Consider the following 20,344-nt stretch of genomic DNA (forward strand, 5'->3'; position numbering starts at 1 on the left):
AACTTCCAATATTTTATTCTTTCCTTTACTTAGCAATTCAGCAAATTATTGAACATTTTGTTTTGATATTTTAATAGTACTATCATAACTTGTATATCCATACAGCATCATTACAAGTCAAGCCTAGCGATTCTCCGTACTTTCAGTACTTTGATTTGTATTTAAGGTAGCTCATTACACTAAATGTTTATTTAATGGCTCGTTAAAACACCTCTTATGAAGTATGATTTCACCATCACCATCGAAAGAGTGATACAAGCTCTCAAATATTTTAGATTATTTTTTTGTAATTTTCCCCGGAATTATAAAAAAAAATGTGTTTTGTTTGCAAATAAGAGATTCTAGAGTTTAAATTTTGATGTGATTTGGTGCATGATATGAATATCTAATAAAACATATATACCTAAAAGATTCAGATATAAACGTTCTAATTTTAAAGAAGAAAAAATTATGAAAATTGAAAACGTTATTATACATATTCAATTGTATTACTTTGAATGGCAATGAAGCGCGTGAAATAAGACAGCCGCGTGACATGTATATTCAAGGACATAAATAAATCAGAGAGAGAAAAATCCACAATTCACCACGTGGAAGAGGCCAATGCAAGGGTACCACATGCAAATGACTTTTATCAATTCCACTGAAAATATGTACATAATTATTTTATGTATCATTAGCAAATTTAAAGCATATTTTCAAGATTCGTAAAATATAGAATGAACATGAATTCCTTCCTTGAAATCTCCCCTCAACCAAAAATGCGTGTGTCATCAAATTTTCACGGTCCATTGTTATACAGCGTGACGCCGGGTAGATATAAAAGGAGTGAGCGAGTGAGTGCGAGTATTAGGAGACAACAGGTGATTGAAGTCACATCATGGAGTTCTTGAAAGTCCTCGTGGTTTTGTTCGTGGTTTTTCAAGGTAAGACTTTTTAAAATAAGTTTTCTGCTATCAAGTATTTTCGAGCTTTATATTTCTATAGATATAAAACCATTCGAACACGCACGAAATGGTATAGCATAGTCGCATATAACATAACAGAAGGTTTCTGTTTTCACGGGAAGGGTTGTATTTCATTATCCCACAGGTTCGCTCTCTCGGTCTATTAGTTCTGAGGATGAGCTACGCGTCATCGTTGGAAATCTAGAGAAACTAGTAGCACGTTTAAGGCAATATGTAGCTGACAGCAATATGCCCGGGTACTCGATGCGCGAGAACGGACCAGTGAGCCAGTATACACCAGAATTGCCTGCTCATATACAAGAATTGCCTGTCCACACACCAGAATTGCCTGTCCACACACCAGAATTGCCTGTCCACACACCAGAATTGCCCGCCCACACACCAGAATTGCCCGTCCACACACCAGAATTGCCTGTCCACTCACCAGAATTGCCTGTCCACTCACCAGAATTGCCTGTCCACTCACCAGAATTGCCTGTCCACTCACCAGAATTGCCTGTCCACTCACCAGAATTGCCTGCTCACACACCAAAATTGCCTGCTCACACACCAGAATTGCCTATCCCCAGTACTAGACCACCACCCCATACAAGGGGATTCCACGATAACAAACAGGACCCCTCCTCTCCAACACACGAACGGCTCTACCAAATGTTTGGAAAGGTTCTGGAACCATACTTCGGCAGTTTTCCAAGTGGACCATATACATGTAAGTAGAATTTTATATAAAATGTAAGCAATAACAAAGAAAAATCTGGAATGATGGTATTTACGGATTCATTTGTTATTTACCAAGTAAGCACGAGAAATCTTAATTCGCTGTTTTTCTGCATAATTTCAGCAAAGATGTCCTTAACACCACGTGACATTGTGACAAAGCTGAATGCATGGTACAACAAAGACAACAAACTGATGTTCGAAGAACAGACCTTCTACAGTGTTGGCAAACAACTCTTGGGTGCTCATCTCCAGTGTGCAAAGACAAAATTGAACCAAATAGTTTTCTGTAAGTAGTTGAACTGATAAGTCAACCACTCCCGGTTGACTTAACAGATTTTTCTATTGTCGCAGCAATTGCAATTTTCAAGACTCTTCATACAATTTGTACATTTCCTTTGTACAGACGTTTTGAAGGACCAAGCACGTGCAATGGCCGCGGATGACCGAAACATGAACACGCGTGTGAGGGCGATTCTAGAGAGCTGGATAACGGATACGGCCACTGTAGACAAAGTCAGCCAGAAAATTGTTTTGGCAGCGCACAGACACACCTACGGGGAGATCATGGAGTATATTAGATATTTCCAGTTTAAGGGTATTTGTATAAATTCGCAATTCTTGACCGAGTGCATTTCATTTCTAATGTGTTTTTTTTATTATGTGCAAATTGTTAGAGCCATTCCCTCATGAATGCGTCGCAGTTGTGAACATTCCACGTATGAATATAGTACGTATATTAACGGCTGGGGATTCCTAGAGAAATCGCTGTTGGATTAAGATATTTTTATTTTCTAAAATAAGTGTATGAACTGCAACCCTTCACGCCAGTATACTTCATGAAGAGCACTTAACGAAAGCTATGCGGGAGTGGAACGTCGCAGTTCATGCCCTAATTTTCTGAACTAGATTTAAAACCTGTATTGTGTACTAAAATTATGTTTCAGATATCATGGAATTCCTTGCAAACATGAAAATGCTTCTATGGAGGACTGAGCAGAATAAATGGTCCCCAGTCATGTTCGATGAAAAACTCAATCAACTTTTGACAAACAATGGATTTGTCTTTAAATGTCCGAGCATGAACGATCTATGGCGATTTCACCAAGAAATTGTTAGCCGTTTTCAAGAAAAGTAAGACTCAAAATGTATATCACATTTCTCTCTTAACTTCATACTATTCATCATGATTCACTAACAGAAAAATCTTAATGAATGTAACAAATTAGCGTTTAAAATGAAATTAAGAATAGCTAATTTTCAAAAAGGTTATTCGAAACCCCAACCTTGACTGAGACAGAAGCCTGGATGAGGAAAGTCCTACCTACCTACATGTCTACAGACGCCACCCCCGCCATTACTGCCATACTTCAAGCGTACAAGGACTACGTCAAGTCGACAATGTTGCACTTCAAGCAAGTAGAAAATCACGTGACAACCAGAAATCCGACAGACATCACAAACTTCATGTCTAAATTTCTCTGTAAGTACTTTTGTAATCTGTCCATTTTGTGTATAGTAGTGCTATCTTAAGTACATTTTTTTATGAAAAAGCTACGGCAATTTGACTAAAGAAAACTTAATGACTATGCATATAATTGCAGCACCGTATCAACTCCAATATCTGCAATCTATCTTTGAATTCCTCAACACTGGGAACACTAGCGAAATGCGAAAACGACAATTGGGTAACGAAAATGTGCGTTCCAATGGTATTTAATAGATGTGGATGCGCCTGGACTCCTGTACCGTATAAAGATTGTACCGTACAACGACATCGAAGAATAGTACCCAAACCGTTCACAAAGGATTATTCCGTTACATAGTTCATTTGCTGGCCCGTTCCTTGTGCTTCATTAAGAACTGTTAATGCAAATGTTTATTACGTTATGTTTGAAAAATAAAAGTATCAAATATTATACGTGTACTTATTACTCCGAAATGGTATAGGCCAAAAACACATTGCCTAATGTTATATCATAAAATCAAGCAACAAATTTAGCAGATCTTATTCCGGTTGACGGCAATGAGACTATTTGCAATCACCCCCAAACCATCAATCATTAAAATGTCAATTTTCAATTAAACAAAAAACCATATGACTATGATTCCGGTGAGCGGCAATCAAAGTCTATCATATATACGTGACCAAATTGTCACCAAATAATTCGATACATATAATATTGTCCAATCAAATCATTCAATGTCCATTCACAGGAACCAGATGCGCATTCTTTCACATGGCGGAAATGGTTACAATATTAACCATAGAAGCCACCGCCACCATATATAATTAAATCGATATTCTAGCAAGGAATGCATGTACTGAAAATATTGGAATCCTAGGTATTGAAATTTTGATTTTAAGGTGGCTCACTGATGCTCAGTTTGGATTTTAATAACGGATGCAATTTTTTTGTTTTACGTGCATTAATTGAAACTTTGCTAAGAGTAAGAAATTGTTGCTTCGTAGATTATCAAAGCTTTTCATAAAATACCGAACCGAAAAATATTTTTCAAATTAGCGAAACGTGGTATTGACTGTCAAATGTTAAAAATTATCAAGTATATGTACTTTAACACTAAATAATGTGTAAGACGCAAAAATCAGTTATCAGGAGGGCTTGATGCAAGGGGAATCGCTCACCATTTTTTTTCTCTGTATGTGAATGATTTCGAGATGGAATTTATTGAAAACGTGTATCCCAGTTGAAATCAAAGATATTGTTTTGTTTTTAATTATGTATGCTGATGATACGGTACTTTTATCAAAGACAGAACAAGGTTTACAAGGTTATACCTCAAAGTAGAATATAAAGGTTAATGTGGATAAAACAAAGATGTTTTTAGAAAAGGTGGGAAATCAAAAAATAATTATTGTTGGAAGTATGATAAGTTGGTTAGTATTGATGAAATTTTTAATCATTTGGGTATAACATTAAATTTCAATGGAAAATTTTACAAAACACAATGTTTTAGCGGCGCAATGGAGAAAAAGTTTAAGTAGCCTGTTAACCAAAATGAAAAATTTGCATCTAAATGTTAGTACACAGTTGTCATTGTTTGATACGTATATAAGAAAACTAGCAAATTATGGTTGTGAAGTTTGGGGCTCACATCCAGCAAATGATTTGGAAAATGTTCATTTGAATTTTTGTAAAAAAAAAAAAAAAAAAAAAAAGTTTTATGTGTCAAGAACTCTACTATGTCTATGGTGGTCTACAATGAATTAGGACGGACACCTCTACATGTGCTAAGAAAGTATAGAATATTGAAATATTGGTAAAAACTACAGACAAATAATTGTATTTTAAAGAGTATTTATCAGGAAATGTTAGATGTTTGTGACTCAAATTCTTATACTTGTTGGTTAACATATGTAAGAAATTTATTATATTCTTTAGGATTTGGATATGTACGGAATTGTACTTATGATATAAATGAAAACAAATTTTTATCTGAAATAAAACAAAGACTACAAGATGTGTTTATACAAGAAATTTATAGTGTTTTTAAGACGTCACCAAAACGTAACTTATATAAATATGTCAATGAAGGTTTTAAATTACAATTGTATCTTACAAAATGTGTTCCAAGTATGTATGTTCCAAATATATTAGTAAATACCGATTATCCTCACATAGATTAGAAATTGAACAAGGTAGATTTAGCAATATTCCAAGAAACGAAAGAAAATGTAAATTATGTTCAGAGAGTATTGAAGATGAAAATCATTTTATATTAGTATGCCCTTTTTATAATGATTAAAGAAAACAGTATTTAAAGAAATATCATAAACACCCCTCCACTTTCAAGATCAACTGGAAATATTACGGAATTACGTAAACTTGGTAAATACCTATATAAATGTTCGTCTATTAGATGTCAGTTATTATAAGACTATCCTCAGTATCTATCCTGTCCATGTACATCAGTATGATATATTATGTTTTATTATTATTTCATTGTATAAGTTGTTGTATATACTTTATACATATGAACTGTATGGCTCTTGGTCAATAAACAATACAATACATTTAAATCGCCATCTTGTGACGTATAGTGTCATAAAGAGTGAGGGTTAAAGCGAACTCTTATTTCAGTAACCTTCTTCGATTTTTATTTTATTTTTTAAATCGGAATGATTTATTTCGTAATTCCATGTTGTGAACATGTTTCTATCATTTGAAAATGATCTGTATCATAATCTGTTGTGTTTTAACCGTCTATCATATCTAACAAACGAGGTTACACTGTGTGTTTTGTTTACAGGTGTAAAATTGACATAGGCAAGGATGATAGGCGAGTTTCTAGTTAATATTTAGACCAAACAAAGAGTGTACAATTTGTGATTAATTACCTGTATCTGATAAAAGCATGTAACATTATAATGCACGCATCTATAATGAAATCATGGTTACCAACTGCGCGCTGTAAGTTTTAAATTTCCATTCATGAATCTTTTCTGAAAAATTGCTTCCTTCTCAGAAGTTCATTTAAGAAGTTTGGCAAGTTTCTGTCAAACGTAATACACGACTCCTTGGTCGTGCTTTCGGCCTCGTGAAACAAATTGTACACTATACTTTAAACTTGTTAAACAGTTTTTTTTAGCTGTGCTACAAGCGCAGTGTAACGTCACACTGATCCGGTCATGAGTCGGTTGCGCCCGCCCCCCGGGCCAGTGTTTATCACAGACCCCTAGTTCATGGATGAGTGAACGAACGATGCGAAGGAACACGGGCCACGTGCGGTTGACCCCAGGGTCAATTCAGATAAAAGTGTACTGGAGATAGGTGGTGTATATTAAATGCATCATTTTGCATGACGTGAAAATTATGACTGTCCAAGCTTGAATCAATTGACTGACGGAGATTGTAGTAGTGTTCATATGAAAGAGAATTTTGTCCAGATTTTTAACCGTTGCCTTGGAAACAGATCAAGCCATACAACAGAAATTTAGACTTTGTGGAAATAATCTAAGATTATAATGTAGCTTTAGACTTTTCTAAGTTTTTGTACTCATAAAGTGACACAGTGTTCAAACAGATTGGGGAAATCATGACAATGGAAAGGGATCGGCGTCCTGATTGGATGGATCATTTGAACGAGGATACAATCGCTCGTCCTTATCACGATTCGGTAAGATAATCGATAGATTGATATTCTGTGGTGAGTTTGTACGCGCACGTGAAATCGCAGCTTTATTTCTTTTCTTTTTGAGTCAATATTTAATTTCATTTTATCTTTTTAAAACAGATGATTCTAATTTAAAAATTTGATTAATATCAATGCATTAGATTCAGCTTCCGTAACCTGAACACACGTTTTTTAAAATATTTTTTATATTCCCCTTTTTACGTTGTATAGAAAATCTAGGTGTGAGAAAACCACATACGGTCTCGGGGTCGTTGATACTAAATATCATTCATCGCAAAATCGATAAAACCACATCCCCGACTCTAATGTAAAGATAAAAAAAAAAAGAACATGGTGTTACTGGTGACCCTGTGTCATTTATATGGGTGAAATATGCGGTTTACGAGCTAATTGTGTTAGTGCATATCACGGTGTTTTCCATGCAAGTACAATCAAAAACGCCAAACTTACAAATTTTGTAATGTTTTCTCGACATGTCGAACTTATTTTGAAATTTAGACGCGAAGTGAACGATAGATTAAGAAACAAATTTTCTACGTTTCCTCAAAAGGCCAGGGGGATAACATTTGGTTCGTCTGGGAACAAAATAGTTTGAGGTAAAATTATGTTTCTTCATATGTCCTGTTCTACGAAGTGTATAAAAGAACAAGCGATTTATACAAGTTCAAATAGTTCCAGATTATTTAGGAAGATGTCAAAATTTTAGAGGAAGTCTGTTACAAGCCCGACAGCCACATTAAAGGAATTCCTATCTTTTGTTTTCTATAAGGAATACCTTTTCAGAATACCTTGAGGAGAAGTTTTTATATTTATTATTTCAGCAGAGTTAACAATATCATGATCCGGTATTTTATCACATAAACAAGATTAAGGAAAAAATTCCTTGTATGTTAAGGTTTTCTAAAAACGCAGTGGTTTTTTTGGGTTGTTTTTTTTTTATCATTTATTATGGTTCTTTGCGTCTTGGATATTCTGTGCATATGGCGGATGTTATATATTTTGCTTCTTTCTGACCCTTTGAAACCGTTGTGTTAAACTCGGGCCTGTACTAGCTTCAATATATAGTACAAATTTGCATGTACAGCGCCATTGATTGCATTTTTGTTTGTAAAATTGTGCGCTTTTATAAATTTTAATAATAAATAATAATAATATAGATATTCAATGAACATTGAAGATAATTCATATTTTCTGAATGCTGATACAAATCAAATTGGGTGTTTTATCAAGGCAAATACAAAAATTAGACTAGTTTACTGTCCTGTCATTGTAAATGGAAGATGTCAACTGCTCGCCATTTCTCTGCCTTACACAGCCTCAGCACCCCATACGGCCTTTTATCAAACCGAATGTTTCATAATTCTGAGTTATAAAACCACTTCTGCCATGGGTATTGGCAAGCACATACTGACGACGCCCTTTTAAATGACATTTCTGATGAGCTGTTTTGCCGAGGGGGGAAGGCTATGGTGAGTTAGGTGCAGCTATTGTCGTCTTTATCCCAACGTCTAGTGAGCGCTCGTCCATTCTTGTCATAAATTAAGGAGTTAGTTACATCAGGTCAACCATCGGCGCTTTGTCATGCTATAAATAACGCGGCAGTATCATCATCTTGTGCTTCACCTTTGGACAGGTGTGTTTACCTACAAATGACCGCAGGACACTGGTACAATTAAGTTTTAAACATCTTCAGTGGACAATATGTCCTCCGAACCTAGAAGGAAATGAGGGGGGTGGGGAGGGGGGTGGGGGTGCCGAACCTAGAAGGAGATGAGGGGGGGGGGTGCTTATTGACCATTAACACAGCTCCTGTTTTTGGTGAATAGATAAATGCTTCTTTATGATTTAATGTCCTGTTTCCGTAAACAAGTTAATCATTATCATGACATAACCATAGAAATAGCAGTGTTCGAAAAGTTTTTATGAATGACATCACTGTAGAAATAGCAGTGTTCGAAAAGTTTTTATGAATGACATCACTGTAGAAATAGCAGTGTTCGAAAAGTTTTTATGAATGACATCACTGTAGAAATAGCAGTGTTCGAAAAGTTTTTATGAATGACATCACTGTAGAAATAGCAGTGTTCGAAAAGTTTTTATGAATGACATATGGATGTAGCAATCCTGTAGGAACATGGGGGGGGGGGGGTACTTTCCGAAAGTATTTTCTCGTCATATTTACACAATTGTATACATTGATTTAATATTTTACATAAAAGTGATGGCATGCGTTGAAGGCATGCGTGAGGATGGAGATTGGCAACATATGCGACCTTAGATTCGAGTAGTCATTGGGTCGGGGAGTATATTTTATTAATATTTCTTATAAAGGAACATAATTTTCTTAGAAATAATTGTTTGAACCCATTATATTTTTTAATGTAATATTATCTTTGAAACGTATTAGCTTGGGTGATAAACAGTGTTTCCTTATATCAATCAGAGACTTGCAATTAAACAAGTAGTGGAATTCATCACATATTTCATTTAAATCACATTTATTACAAAGTCTTGTTTCTCTGGGCTCGTTTCGCCAGCATCCACTTTCAATAGGCAAAACCGCGGTGGTCTAGAGACCTAAGTCGTTAAAACAGTAGTGACAGTTCCATTGCCAAACGCTCGACATCAAGTGTGAATGTTACCATGTACATCAGTATGATATATTATGTTTTGTTACTATTTCATTGTATAAGTTGTTGTATATACTTTATACCTATGAACTGTATGGTTCTTGGTCAATAAACAATACAATACAATACGGATTTTCGGAGATGACCTTAAAAACGGATGTCCCCTGCATGTCACAGTAGGTGTGGCACGCTAAAGAACCCTCACTGCTCAATGGCCGTAAGCATAGGCCTAAATTTTAAGCCCTTCACCGGTGACGTCTCCATATGAGTGAAAAATTCTCGGTGAGACGTTAAACAAGATAAAATCAATCAATAAATCAATCAATAGGCAAGTGATGATTACAGGTTCGAAATTTACAAAAGGTTAATGCATCTTTTTTGGGTAGGATATAATTTTTTTTAATTCATCCTTGTACATTCTATAATTCGTAGTTTTTGATAACGTTTTAATGTCAGAATTCCACTCTTGCTTGAATTGATCGAGTAAAATAAGTTTTACTTTTGACTTTAGCCAGTTTGGACTACATGCGTTATTTTGCCAAATGTTTGAAAGTCCGCAATTGTTAAGGATGTTGGAGACGTTGTTGAACCAAGCAATCTCTTTTGCGTATTGGTTTATAACATTATTACGGAAGAAATCGATTGGAAATTATTTAAGAGAATGCCCTTTCTCCACTTTCGTTGACCCTTTATTATGAAATTGTCACCCGTGGGCCTGTATTATACCAAAATGAATCATTGGTCAGATAAAAAGATAGCTTTTCAATGATCGACGAGAAGAGGATAAAAAAAAGCCCAAAAATATCTTTTATTTTCTAATGCGTCCAAACATCATACAGAACCAAACCCAATTCACTTCCAAAGAAGTATGTTTATGTAAGCTTCAAAAGGGAAAGGGATGATTATTAAAACGTCATTTAGTTGTCTGCTTTTCAGGTGAAAGCGTCAGAGAAACGTCGTAAAAGGCATTGCAAGCTTTTGATATCGCAGAAAATAAAGACTCGGATTGACAAAACTCTTCCACACCCACACAAAAGGTCATTCTGGTCTTGGAAAGAAATAAAAATATCATAAGCCTAATTATACACCTGGCATATCACAAGGAGGACTGCACAGCCGGTGCATTTTCAATGCAGAATACTTTAATCATGTATCTTCTGGAACAATTTCAATATTGGCATGACGCTAATGATGTATGAATGTTTTGGAGTGATAGTCTAGCTCACCCAAAATTAAAAAACAACAACAAACCAGTGACTCTTCACATATTGTTTATACCATCATCAGATCTCTCTCTTTCTCTCCCCCTCTCTCTCTATATATATACATATTACAATTTTCCTATAATTTCAATCATTTTCTTTTCATATAAAAATTGTACACTAATCAGTAAGAAAAATATATATGCCTGGATAAACTTCTACGTTGTATATATGTATATAAATCTACATGTATTTGAAATGAACTACTAGTATATCAGATTAACAAAAGTTAATCACCCCCCCCCCCCCTTTCCAAGCGGAGTGTCAAAAATTTACTATAATATTTGATCATTGTGTTAAGGTTTACGATTCTGTGCAATATGATGTTTTATTTTCCTCTTTTAAAATACGTTAATGCTGCACGGGGTTTCATGATCTCGGCGCTTTACATGCGCATGCATGCATCGACCTTTCTTAAATCGAAGAACATATTTATGGTACTCTGATAATACGCAAAAAATGAGAAGAACAACGATGAAAAAACATTCACGTATTTACACACGAAAATAATATTAGATAAGAGTATGGCGTGTTAAACGGTGCAATATTATCTAAATCTTGATATTTATATGCGTAAATTTTGATATTTATATGCGTAAATCTTGATGTATATTCGATAATCTTGATATTTATATAAATATCAGGATCTACGCATATAAATATCAAGATGTATATCGAAACAGATGGTTGATGATATGTTAAATACATGAAATATGTACATGTAATTGAGTCGTAAAATGTCGACGATGCCTGGCTGGAAGCATTTGTGAGGTGCACATGATGCAACTCAACTTTGTCTTGTGATCATGATCTAATCTAAAGATTAACTAGCTCTGAACTCAGTTAAATAATCTCTGTAATGATGAACAAAATGTCTCTCGTTTCCCCCAGGACAATGCCGACGCCTCTGCACGGGTCGCGATGAAAAATTAAACTGCAGATTTAGAAGGATAAGCGTTAATCAGCTGAATAAAATGCGTTAAACTTGCGTTCTGCTCAGGGGAAGGAGGTCTGCCGCTTCACCTTATATGGCGATAAGTACTGATATATAACTGGAAACAAAGATAACATCTGTTGTGTTGCCTCAAAGAAACAATAATGGTTAGTGAGGATTAAAAAGCTATCAGAAAGTCTATACTGCTGAGCGTTATCTCGAACTAAGACGTTTTAGTAGCATTGTCGACATATTGATAATTAGAGAACAAATATTGTGATTTTGGAATTACGTTCTGTTTCGTGTCTGAGTGATTGGTGTTAATTTGTGTATATGCGTGTGGATTTTTATATCTAAGAGAGGGATGTAATTAGAAGAAAATTGTGATGTTACCATTTTTGCGAAACAAATTGAGAATTTCCTTGAAACACTGAAATTATAAGATATTCTATTGAAATAATTTAAATATTAGAATAACATTTTTTTCATAGAATCAATCTGTATGAATTTGAAATAAAGATTTAGTTGTGTACAAATAATCATGATATTCTGTGCATTTCGTTACATGGAGTAGTTTTTTTTTTCATGTCAATTTAATTTTTTTTTTTTATCATTTTAAATGTATTTCTATCTATAACACGGAGTGAACTCCCTTTATTTCAGTATCCCTCGAGATCTTATCGGGGTGGGGGTGACAATTCATTACACAGGAGGGAGCACCACCACCGACACCACCATTCCTCGCACCGGCACGGGGAGGATCCAAGCGGAAAACTAGTGGGTGGAAATACACAGTTTATCCACGGACAATCAGACAGTGATTCTACTATTCACAGCAGGAAATCCATTAAATCCGAGGAAAGGATGAAACAAAAACGGCTTGGACTCGTGCTTCTGTTATTAATCGGTGCTTTGTTGATTGCTTTCGGAATTGGATTATTGATATATTTTCTTTTGATGGAAAGTAAGTAAAACACTAACTTAAATAAAAACAAAAGTTTCATTTTATGTAAAAGAAAAAAAAGTCTGTTAATTACCTTTTTTGTAGAGAGAAGTTATCGTTTATTTTTATATGTTTGTGTTTATCAATCATTTCACATATTTAAGCTAATATTGCATTTCTGGTGAAATAAACTATAAAGAGATTCATACGCTTATGAATGCTTTTTTTAAATAAAACAAAAAAGTAGTCCCAGTTCAGTTCAAAGCTATATACGGCTTCTTAATTGTATTTGAACCAGTTCTATTTAACAATGGTTATATGTTTAGAAACAATGACAAAATACTCAACAAAAATGCTTTTGAATTAAAACAAACAAACAAAAATGAACGAAAGAAAAAAGAAAGAATGAACGAACATGTGGAGGTACAATTTTATATATTTTGGCACTCTTTTCTGAAAAATAAAGAAAATTTAAGTTGGTGGATCGGCTTTTATGCATCCTTATCAAGTTTATGTACCTTTTCCGTAAATTCTCAGTTTAAAACCTTAGTTTAAACAATATCTTATTCATTATTCATGTACATGCATACATTCAAGACATGAGAGTACAACTATGAGAAAAAGATCGTGAAACCGTAATTCCTCTCTTTCCCGGGGCGTTAAATCTGTCAAGTTTCTCCGTGGTATTGAAAAGGAAAATCACAAAACATATGGGAAAATATCTTATTTCTGGAAAATAGACAATAAAGTGATTAATTGATGTAAAACGCAATCGGTCGAAATTACCCAGGCAGTCGAAGTTAGACCCACCCTATCCTATCAAGCTTTGATATCAATTCTAAATATTAGGAATGAGGAAGGGGGGGGGGGGGGGCAGTCAAGTTTCAAAGAGTTTAAAGAAAGCATCCTTGTATTAAATGTACAATTTATTTAAATTTAGAATATAGAGAACGCACACAGGTCCACATTATGCGATAGTTTATTTCATGAGTTTTAGAGTTTGTCCTTTTAGGACTATTTCCCTTTACCATTGTCCAAATATGGAAATCATTACCAAATATGGAAATCATTACCAAATATGGATAAAGCATTTTATTATTTTTCGTTTGACAATGTGTGTCCCTACATTTATCTCACATTCATGAACTTGTACATACACAAAAGACTACATATATGTATATCATACCTGTCTTTTTTAGCACCCGCAAAACTTAAAAATTTAAATCGTATTCTATTTATAAATGAGATCATGACCAATACAGTTCCACATGATTTGCTCAGTCGGTTTAAAAACCCTGTAGATGTTATTTGTTTGGATTGTATACAGTGCCGACTCTAAACAAAATTTACTTACTTACTCAGTGGCGGATTCAGAGAGGGGGAGGGTCCTGAGAGTCGGACCCCCTTCCCTTTGAAAACTAAAATGAATGGTAGAACCCCCCTCCCCTTTAAAAAATTCCTGGATCCGCCCCTGCTTACTTACTATAGATCTATATACTGTCATTTGGACTTAACCATTTAAAGTTAGTATGTATTCTCGATTTTCCTGTTTGTTGTAAACATGTTTTATGATAGTTCTATATTGACTTAATTTCTTGAATTTGTAACAATTCACCATTATTCGTTTTTATTGTAGCACCAGGGTTGTATAATAACGGTGAGTAGTCTTTCCGGAATTAAAAAGTTTGCTTCGCATTTTCCTCTTTTATAAATTTGGCGCCAAACTTCAAGGTATGTTTTCACGACTTTGTACTGTAAATAACGCATCTTAACGATTGGTCGTGGGTAGGTAGTATCGACGATTCTTGTAAGTTTCAATAGTAAGAATGTCTGTCCTTGTTCCAATTCATGATTTTTAATTAAATGAAATTGCTTAGACTGAACGAAGCCAAAGCCCAAGTTTATATCTAGGTGAGACCGACACATATTTTAACAGGTTGGGAACACTTCCCCTACAGCGAGATATTCTCGCTAAAACGCTATTATCCCGCTCTAGCGAGAATAAATATATCCCGTACAATAGAGAAAAACGTCCGTGGAATACATCTCTTCGTGTTTCACGTGAAAAGAAGAAAAAGTGCTAAAATGTCTGCAGATACTTCTGCAAAAATATTAATCAAAACAAAAGCACTCACGATGTGTATTGGATTTTAGACTGCTTCTCTCTAACGCAGCAACTTTGATACGAAATTTCTTGACTATGTTGTCAATTTCATAGAGACAATTCGCTTCATGTTGAGTGTGTGTCGCACCTATTCAGCGTTGCACGGGATTTGCCATTATTTTCAATAAAGACGCAAAAATACCTGTTTATGGTAATGTTTATTTTTTGCTAAAGAGGGATAATCGCGTTTTAGCGAGAATATCTCGCTAAAGGGGAAGTGTTCCCAACCTGTTTAAGCGGTAAACATGCCGTCGTTGCGTTGGAGTTGCTTATAATTTCCCTGCTCTGACAGACCGCTCATTAGGATGTTTAAAACGATACAAGATTAGATGTCATTCAGTTTGTTAATGAGGGGACTGATATAAATTAGGTCACTATAACTGACCAGCATATATAAGATCAATGACTTTCAAACATGCACTGAGTCTTTATGTAGACATGCCTTTATGTTATACAATTATGAATATAATGACTGCTAAAATTTTGTGATAGTCACTGCATTCTGAAATTCACATAGTACTGAGAAAGGTTACAAACTGTAGTACTGACCAATGGACAAGTGGGGAGGGGATGGGGGAGAAAGGTTACAAACTATCTGGCGTAGATGATTTATGAATGATATGATTTGTAATTATAGATGTATACAAAGCTAGGATGAACATGCCGATCCTTAACAGAGAATTTAATGATGCCATGAGAAATGTTTCCTCGGCAGAAGCACGAGCTTTGGCTCTTCCACTCTGCGCAGAGGTAAGAAAACTCAAGTGCTACAGTTAAAAATTACTCCACAGATACATATATAATAAACATTTAAGAGGTACGTCCAGTTTTGAAGAATCTTGGTCTGTTCTATGTGTTATCAAAAGGATGAGAGACAAATACGTACAACTTTTAAAAGAATACCTCTCTTTAGATAAATCTACATGTAGAAAATAATTGCATCGACGGATCTAGAAGAGGGTTACAGGGATTACTACACCCCAACCCCCATTTTGGTTGAATATTTTATTTTTTTATAAGTAATTTTTCCTCCCTTTTGGGTCTTTAAGAAACATTCACTCACCCAACCCCAACACCCACCCACCCTATTTCTTGGGTTTGGAAAAGGTACAAACTTGGGGTCCAAGTTCCCCTTAAAAAATTTTGTAGATCCATCATTGAATTGGGATGCAAAGAAATAATTACACAAACGAAAATCATGTATGTGTTGTACAAGTGAATTAGAATTTTCATATGAAATATTAGAATCTACTCAATTTATCTATAAATTGAGCAACAATTCAGCAACAAAAATGTTATGATTCAGCTCGAAAAGGGTATTTTCATTGCCACAATTGAAGGAAAAGATGTTTTGTTTATATGAAGTCTAAGTAGACAACTAAAAAATCCTTAGAATACTTAGAACAAACAATAAAGTAATGGTATGCATCTTCCTGATACTTTTGGTGCTGTAGACTGTCTCGAGGGGAAGATCCCGGGTTAAAGGCTTAATTCAAGGTGTGAAAAGATTTAAGGAAATGAGTTTATACAAACAAACTTTGCCAAGAAAACATCTTGAGTGACTTGTATGAAATTTGTTGTTTGAAATGTATGTTTTAATTTCTGTTTCAATCTAGATATTTCATCATAATCATGAATTAATGGAAAAGGCTCAGCTTTTAGTAATTAATGCAAACCACTCAAAAGATTTAACCGCCTATTAGTATACGATAGATTTTGTTTGAACCATTTTAGAGTTGCATTTTAAGTTCTTCTTTATAAAAATTTTCTATGACAATTGCCTACGACTCATATTACAACATAGGAATCCTTTATGCGTATGATTTACCAGTACAAGTTCTTCTATCTCGGTGATGTTGAGACGATAGTCAGCTATGAAGCAGCGAGAACTTGAGAACATGACTTTTCCTACACTTTGCAATAAAACTCCCTATTTGCAATGTTCATTGACAAATGGAATAATGTAAAATATCTGTTGTCAGACTGGTGTACCAGGTGCCTCTTCATGCCTTGTCATATCTACTTCATTTTGCTATTATGAATTTGTACAATTTGATAATTTTTATTTGTGCAGATTGACAAGCACCTAAGAGACAGCCCGCTTGCTGGCAAATACAAAGAATGTGTGGTCAAACACATCAAGTAAGCGTGTTTAATTTTATTGTTAGCTGGACGGCAGGATGGACTGCTCCCTAACAACGCACTGTATGCGCACTTAGATTAGACTTAAGTGAAGATTTAGTGTAATCGGAACTGATGCACTGTTTGGTGTTACCTAGAATTAATGCTTCTGTAATATGCAGTAATGGGGTTTACGATCAATTAGTTACAATTACGGTTAATTACAATAAAATTTTCACATTTTTGTACAATCATGAATTTAGTTTTCTTGCTATGAATACCAATGAAATAAAGAAACACGCCTGTACAATATATGTTATATGTATAACATGTACAATATATACAGTGACAAATCAGATGGCTGAAAGGGGAAGCCTTTATAGGACAATTCCTATAGTAATCCCAGTGTTTCTTGGTCTACAGTTACAGACTTGTTATAGTCATGCTGTTTTCTTCCAGGTTCCCAATGCTTCTATTTCTTTAGTAACTTCAAGTATGTCTACAATCATGGTGCTCTAAACATGATAAAATTGCACACCGTTTTCTTTTTAGAGCGACAGAGACCTCACCCATCACATGCAAGTGCTCAGGAGGATTAGTGTAAGCCTATTTGTTTTTCTTTTCTTTCTTTCTTTTTTTGTTTTTGATATACCTGTCTTCAAATTGTGTGCCTTTATACTAACATTGAATTACTGTTAAGGTGTATTTGGTTGTGTACGTGCAGGAAAACCCTGTGGGGACTGTCAAAATTACATCCAATCACAGTTCATGAAGGAATAGGTAGCTGTCCTTAGATTTACCTACAAACAAAATCATATTCTTTAGGAAAACCAGGAAATTTTAAACATCCCCCCTTAAGAAAAAAAAATTAAAGAAAATTATGAAAATTATCATTGATATGCCTAAATTTGTTGTTGAAAAGGGAGAGTTTTATTGTATTACCTATGATTACAAGCATACTAACAATATGATAAATAGTATAAATTCAAATTGAACAAACATTGAACTGTTACAGATTGAGACAATAAAACCACAATTTTTGTTTTCAATGACACATGTATTCACGAGAAGCACTGAGTATCTGATCAAGCTGTTGAAGGAAAATACACTGTGACAGTTCATGGTGTTAAAAGGCACGGTTTGAAGTTGTACAGACATAGAAATTTTGTTTCCTTTCGTGATCTTAACACACTGTAGTGTCAAGTCTGACAAGGAGGAGAAAATTTTGTTCATGTATGAGGAAGAACTTGTTTAATACAGGTGTTTTATCTGTGATGTTAATTTTAGGAATAACGTAAAGATATTCACTGTCCAAGTTGTTGCCATTTGTTATAATTGAGTGAGTCATAAAACTGCTTGTCATGCATTGACCCGTGGTGGACACATTAGATGGACATGGAAAGATGAATGGGATATTAAAATTAAGACCAAACGGACACTATGAAAGTTACATATGTGTATTCCTGTGAATAAGTTTTCAAGAAATTTTTTTTTACATGAACAAGCAAAGTTTGAACTTATTTTTACATTATAATTTGCATTCCAGAACTGACATATATGTACTAAATGTCAATGGTTGTCTTGCCAACAACAGTAATATTAAGATAATATTTAATGTGCAATCATGCAATTTGATATTTTGCTGAATATTTCAAAATATGATTTAGTAGAGAAATAAGTGTTTTTCACATCAATTTTAAAAGTTACCTCAATAGCTACATGTATGCCCTATTGATTTGTAAAAAAAAAAAAAAAAAAAAAAAAACCATCAACATTTTGGGATATTTGGAATTTTTTAATGTTGAATTCTTCCATGAATAAAAATATTATGTGACCATTGATTTTTCATAACTATGGCTTTTTTTGCTTTTTCATGTAATACTTTGAATTATGGCATATATCTGTATTGGAATCAATATTATATACAGGGTTCTAAAATCGTTAGTTTGAATGACAAAAACATTCAGTTACTTCTAATATTCTCTCTCATCAATATTATACTTCTAATAGTCGTTACAAAATTTGTTTTCTAAAAGTTGAACTAAAATTTTAATTTTTGATCTCCTTGGGAAATTTTGATACCATTTTGGGTTTTGACTGTGGAAAGTGGCTAGATTTGGTAGTAATTCTTAGGTATGAAAAAGCACTGAATAAAGGTACTTTGTATCAAATGAGATGATTGCTTATGTACTGGGATGAGAAGTACACACCAATTTTCAAGAGAAAGTATCTATCCAGTATTTCATTGTAAGCAGTATGTGTTTGATATTATAAGACCTATATACTTGCAGTTCCAGCAAAGGAAAAAGAGCCAAGGTCTTCTTTGACCTGGTGTTTAATAGTCAGATCACGCGTGAGGAGATCGATAAGATACTGAGGGCACATGCTACCTACGAAGATAAAGATGGACTGAGATATTTCAAGTTTAAGGACTTTGTTGTTGATATCAATAAGATCCTTAACCCTCCTGTGCTCCCGACACGAGGACCCAACATTGAAATCATAGGTATGAAGGCTGGTCATAAAGACATATTATAATTTCTCGCTGTCTGCAGACCTGATTTATCTGTATATAGGCCACACATTTTGTAAGATCAGGTGAATCTTTCAGTAACCATGGTAACACTGTAAACTGAATGTTCTTGTTTTGACCCTCAGTTTTAAGAATCAAAGGGTAGAAAAAATACTGGTTAACCGAAATATATACTAGATGGTTTGTTTTTATTTTCATGCATATTCAGCAATGTTTTTTATTATACGGATTATTTTAGATTAATATTGTTTGTGTCAGATGATACGGATTATTTCCGATTATACGGATTATTTCAGATTATACTGTTTGTTTCAGATGATATGGATTATTTCTGATTATACAGATTATTTTAGATTATACTGTTTGTTTCAGATGATACAGATTATTTCAGATGATACAGATTATTTCAGATGATACGGATTATTTCCGATTATATGGATTACTTCAGATTATACTGTTTGTTTCAGATGATACGGATTATTTTTTATTATACGGATTATTTCAGATTATACTGTTTGTTTCAGATGCAACACTGACCAATCTCTCAGTGAGTGTGTACAACCTGACAGACTGGACCAGTGACCTCTATGTAAACACATCACTGGCCTTCAACTCTTATGCTGTCCCCTTCTGCAGAGATGTAAGCTCGGATTTCTTCTGAAATTAATATCCAGACCCAAGACAATAACTGTCATTGTTTATGAGATGCAAAATAGGCAAGTTTCTGATCTCCGATTCTTTTTTCTTTTTTTTCAGCTTGACAAAATCTTTCGATTAAGTCCTTTGAGGGAGAGATATTATGACTGCCAAGTGAAAGCATTTGGGTATGTATTATGTCATCATTATGATGTCCTAAGATACATTTACCTGTAAAGTGAAATTGAAAATATTATCATACATGTACAGGTATTTTTG

The 20,344-nt window shown here is 34.4% G+C and overlaps 2 protein-coding genes across 2 annotated transcripts in view; both read left to right on the forward strand.

Moving 5' to 3' along the window:
- The first annotated feature begins 780 nt into the window (after positions 1-780).
- On the forward strand, positions 781-3,604 carry LOC125657509 (uncharacterized). Its single transcript, XM_048888110.2, has 7 exons — positions 781-926; positions 1,093-1,677; positions 1,810-1,974; positions 2,092-2,283; positions 2,633-2,819; positions 2,954-3,168; positions 3,290-3,604. The coding sequence occupies exons 1-7, from the start codon at positions 881-883 to the stop codon at positions 3,403-3,405; spliced, it is 1,506 nt and encodes a 501-aa protein (XP_048744067.2). The 5' UTR covers positions 781-880; the 3' UTR covers positions 3,406-3,604.
- A 2,932-nt stretch (positions 3,605-6,536) lies between these two features.
- Positions 6,537-20,344, forward strand: part of LOC125657996 (uncharacterized) — an 89,382-nt gene continuing 75,574 nt past the window's right edge. The window contains exons 1-9 of the mRNA XM_056149232.1: positions 6,537-6,824; positions 12,332-12,632; positions 14,248-14,268; positions 15,413-15,525; positions 16,850-16,917; positions 17,449-17,496; positions 19,188-19,402; positions 19,954-20,069; positions 20,186-20,253. Coding sequence (XP_056005207.1) covers positions 6,744-6,824; positions 12,332-12,632; positions 14,248-14,268; positions 15,413-15,525; positions 16,850-16,917; positions 17,449-17,496; positions 19,188-19,402; positions 19,954-20,069; positions 20,186-20,253 — 1,031 coding nt within the window. The 5' untranslated portion in view covers positions 6,537-6,743. The remainder of the gene's footprint in view (positions 6,825-12,331; positions 12,633-14,247; positions 14,269-15,412; positions 15,526-16,849; positions 16,918-17,448; positions 17,497-19,187; positions 19,403-19,953; positions 20,070-20,185; positions 20,254-20,344) is intronic.

The sequence above is a fragment of the Ostrea edulis genome, chromosome 9, assembly GCF_947568905.1.
Source record: "Ostrea edulis chromosome 9, xbOstEdul1.1, whole genome shotgun sequence".
Lineage (NCBI taxonomy): Eukaryota > Metazoa > Mollusca > Bivalvia > Ostreida > Ostreidae > Ostrea > Ostrea edulis.

Bases quoted from the DNA above. Each gene is read 5' to 3' on its own strand.
- LOC125657509 (XM_048888110.2), top strand. From the start codon at position 881: ATGGAGTTCTTGAAAGTCCTCGTGGTTTTGTTCGTGGTTTTTCAAG. The intron at 2,284-2,632 runs GTATTTGTATAA...ATTATGTTTCAG, and splicing joins TAGATATTTCCAGTTTAAGG to ATATCATGGAATTCCTTGCA. The intron at 2,820-2,953 runs GTAAGACTCAAA...ATTTTCAAAAAG, and splicing joins GTTAGCCGTTTTCAAGAAAA to GTTATTCGAAACCCCAACCT.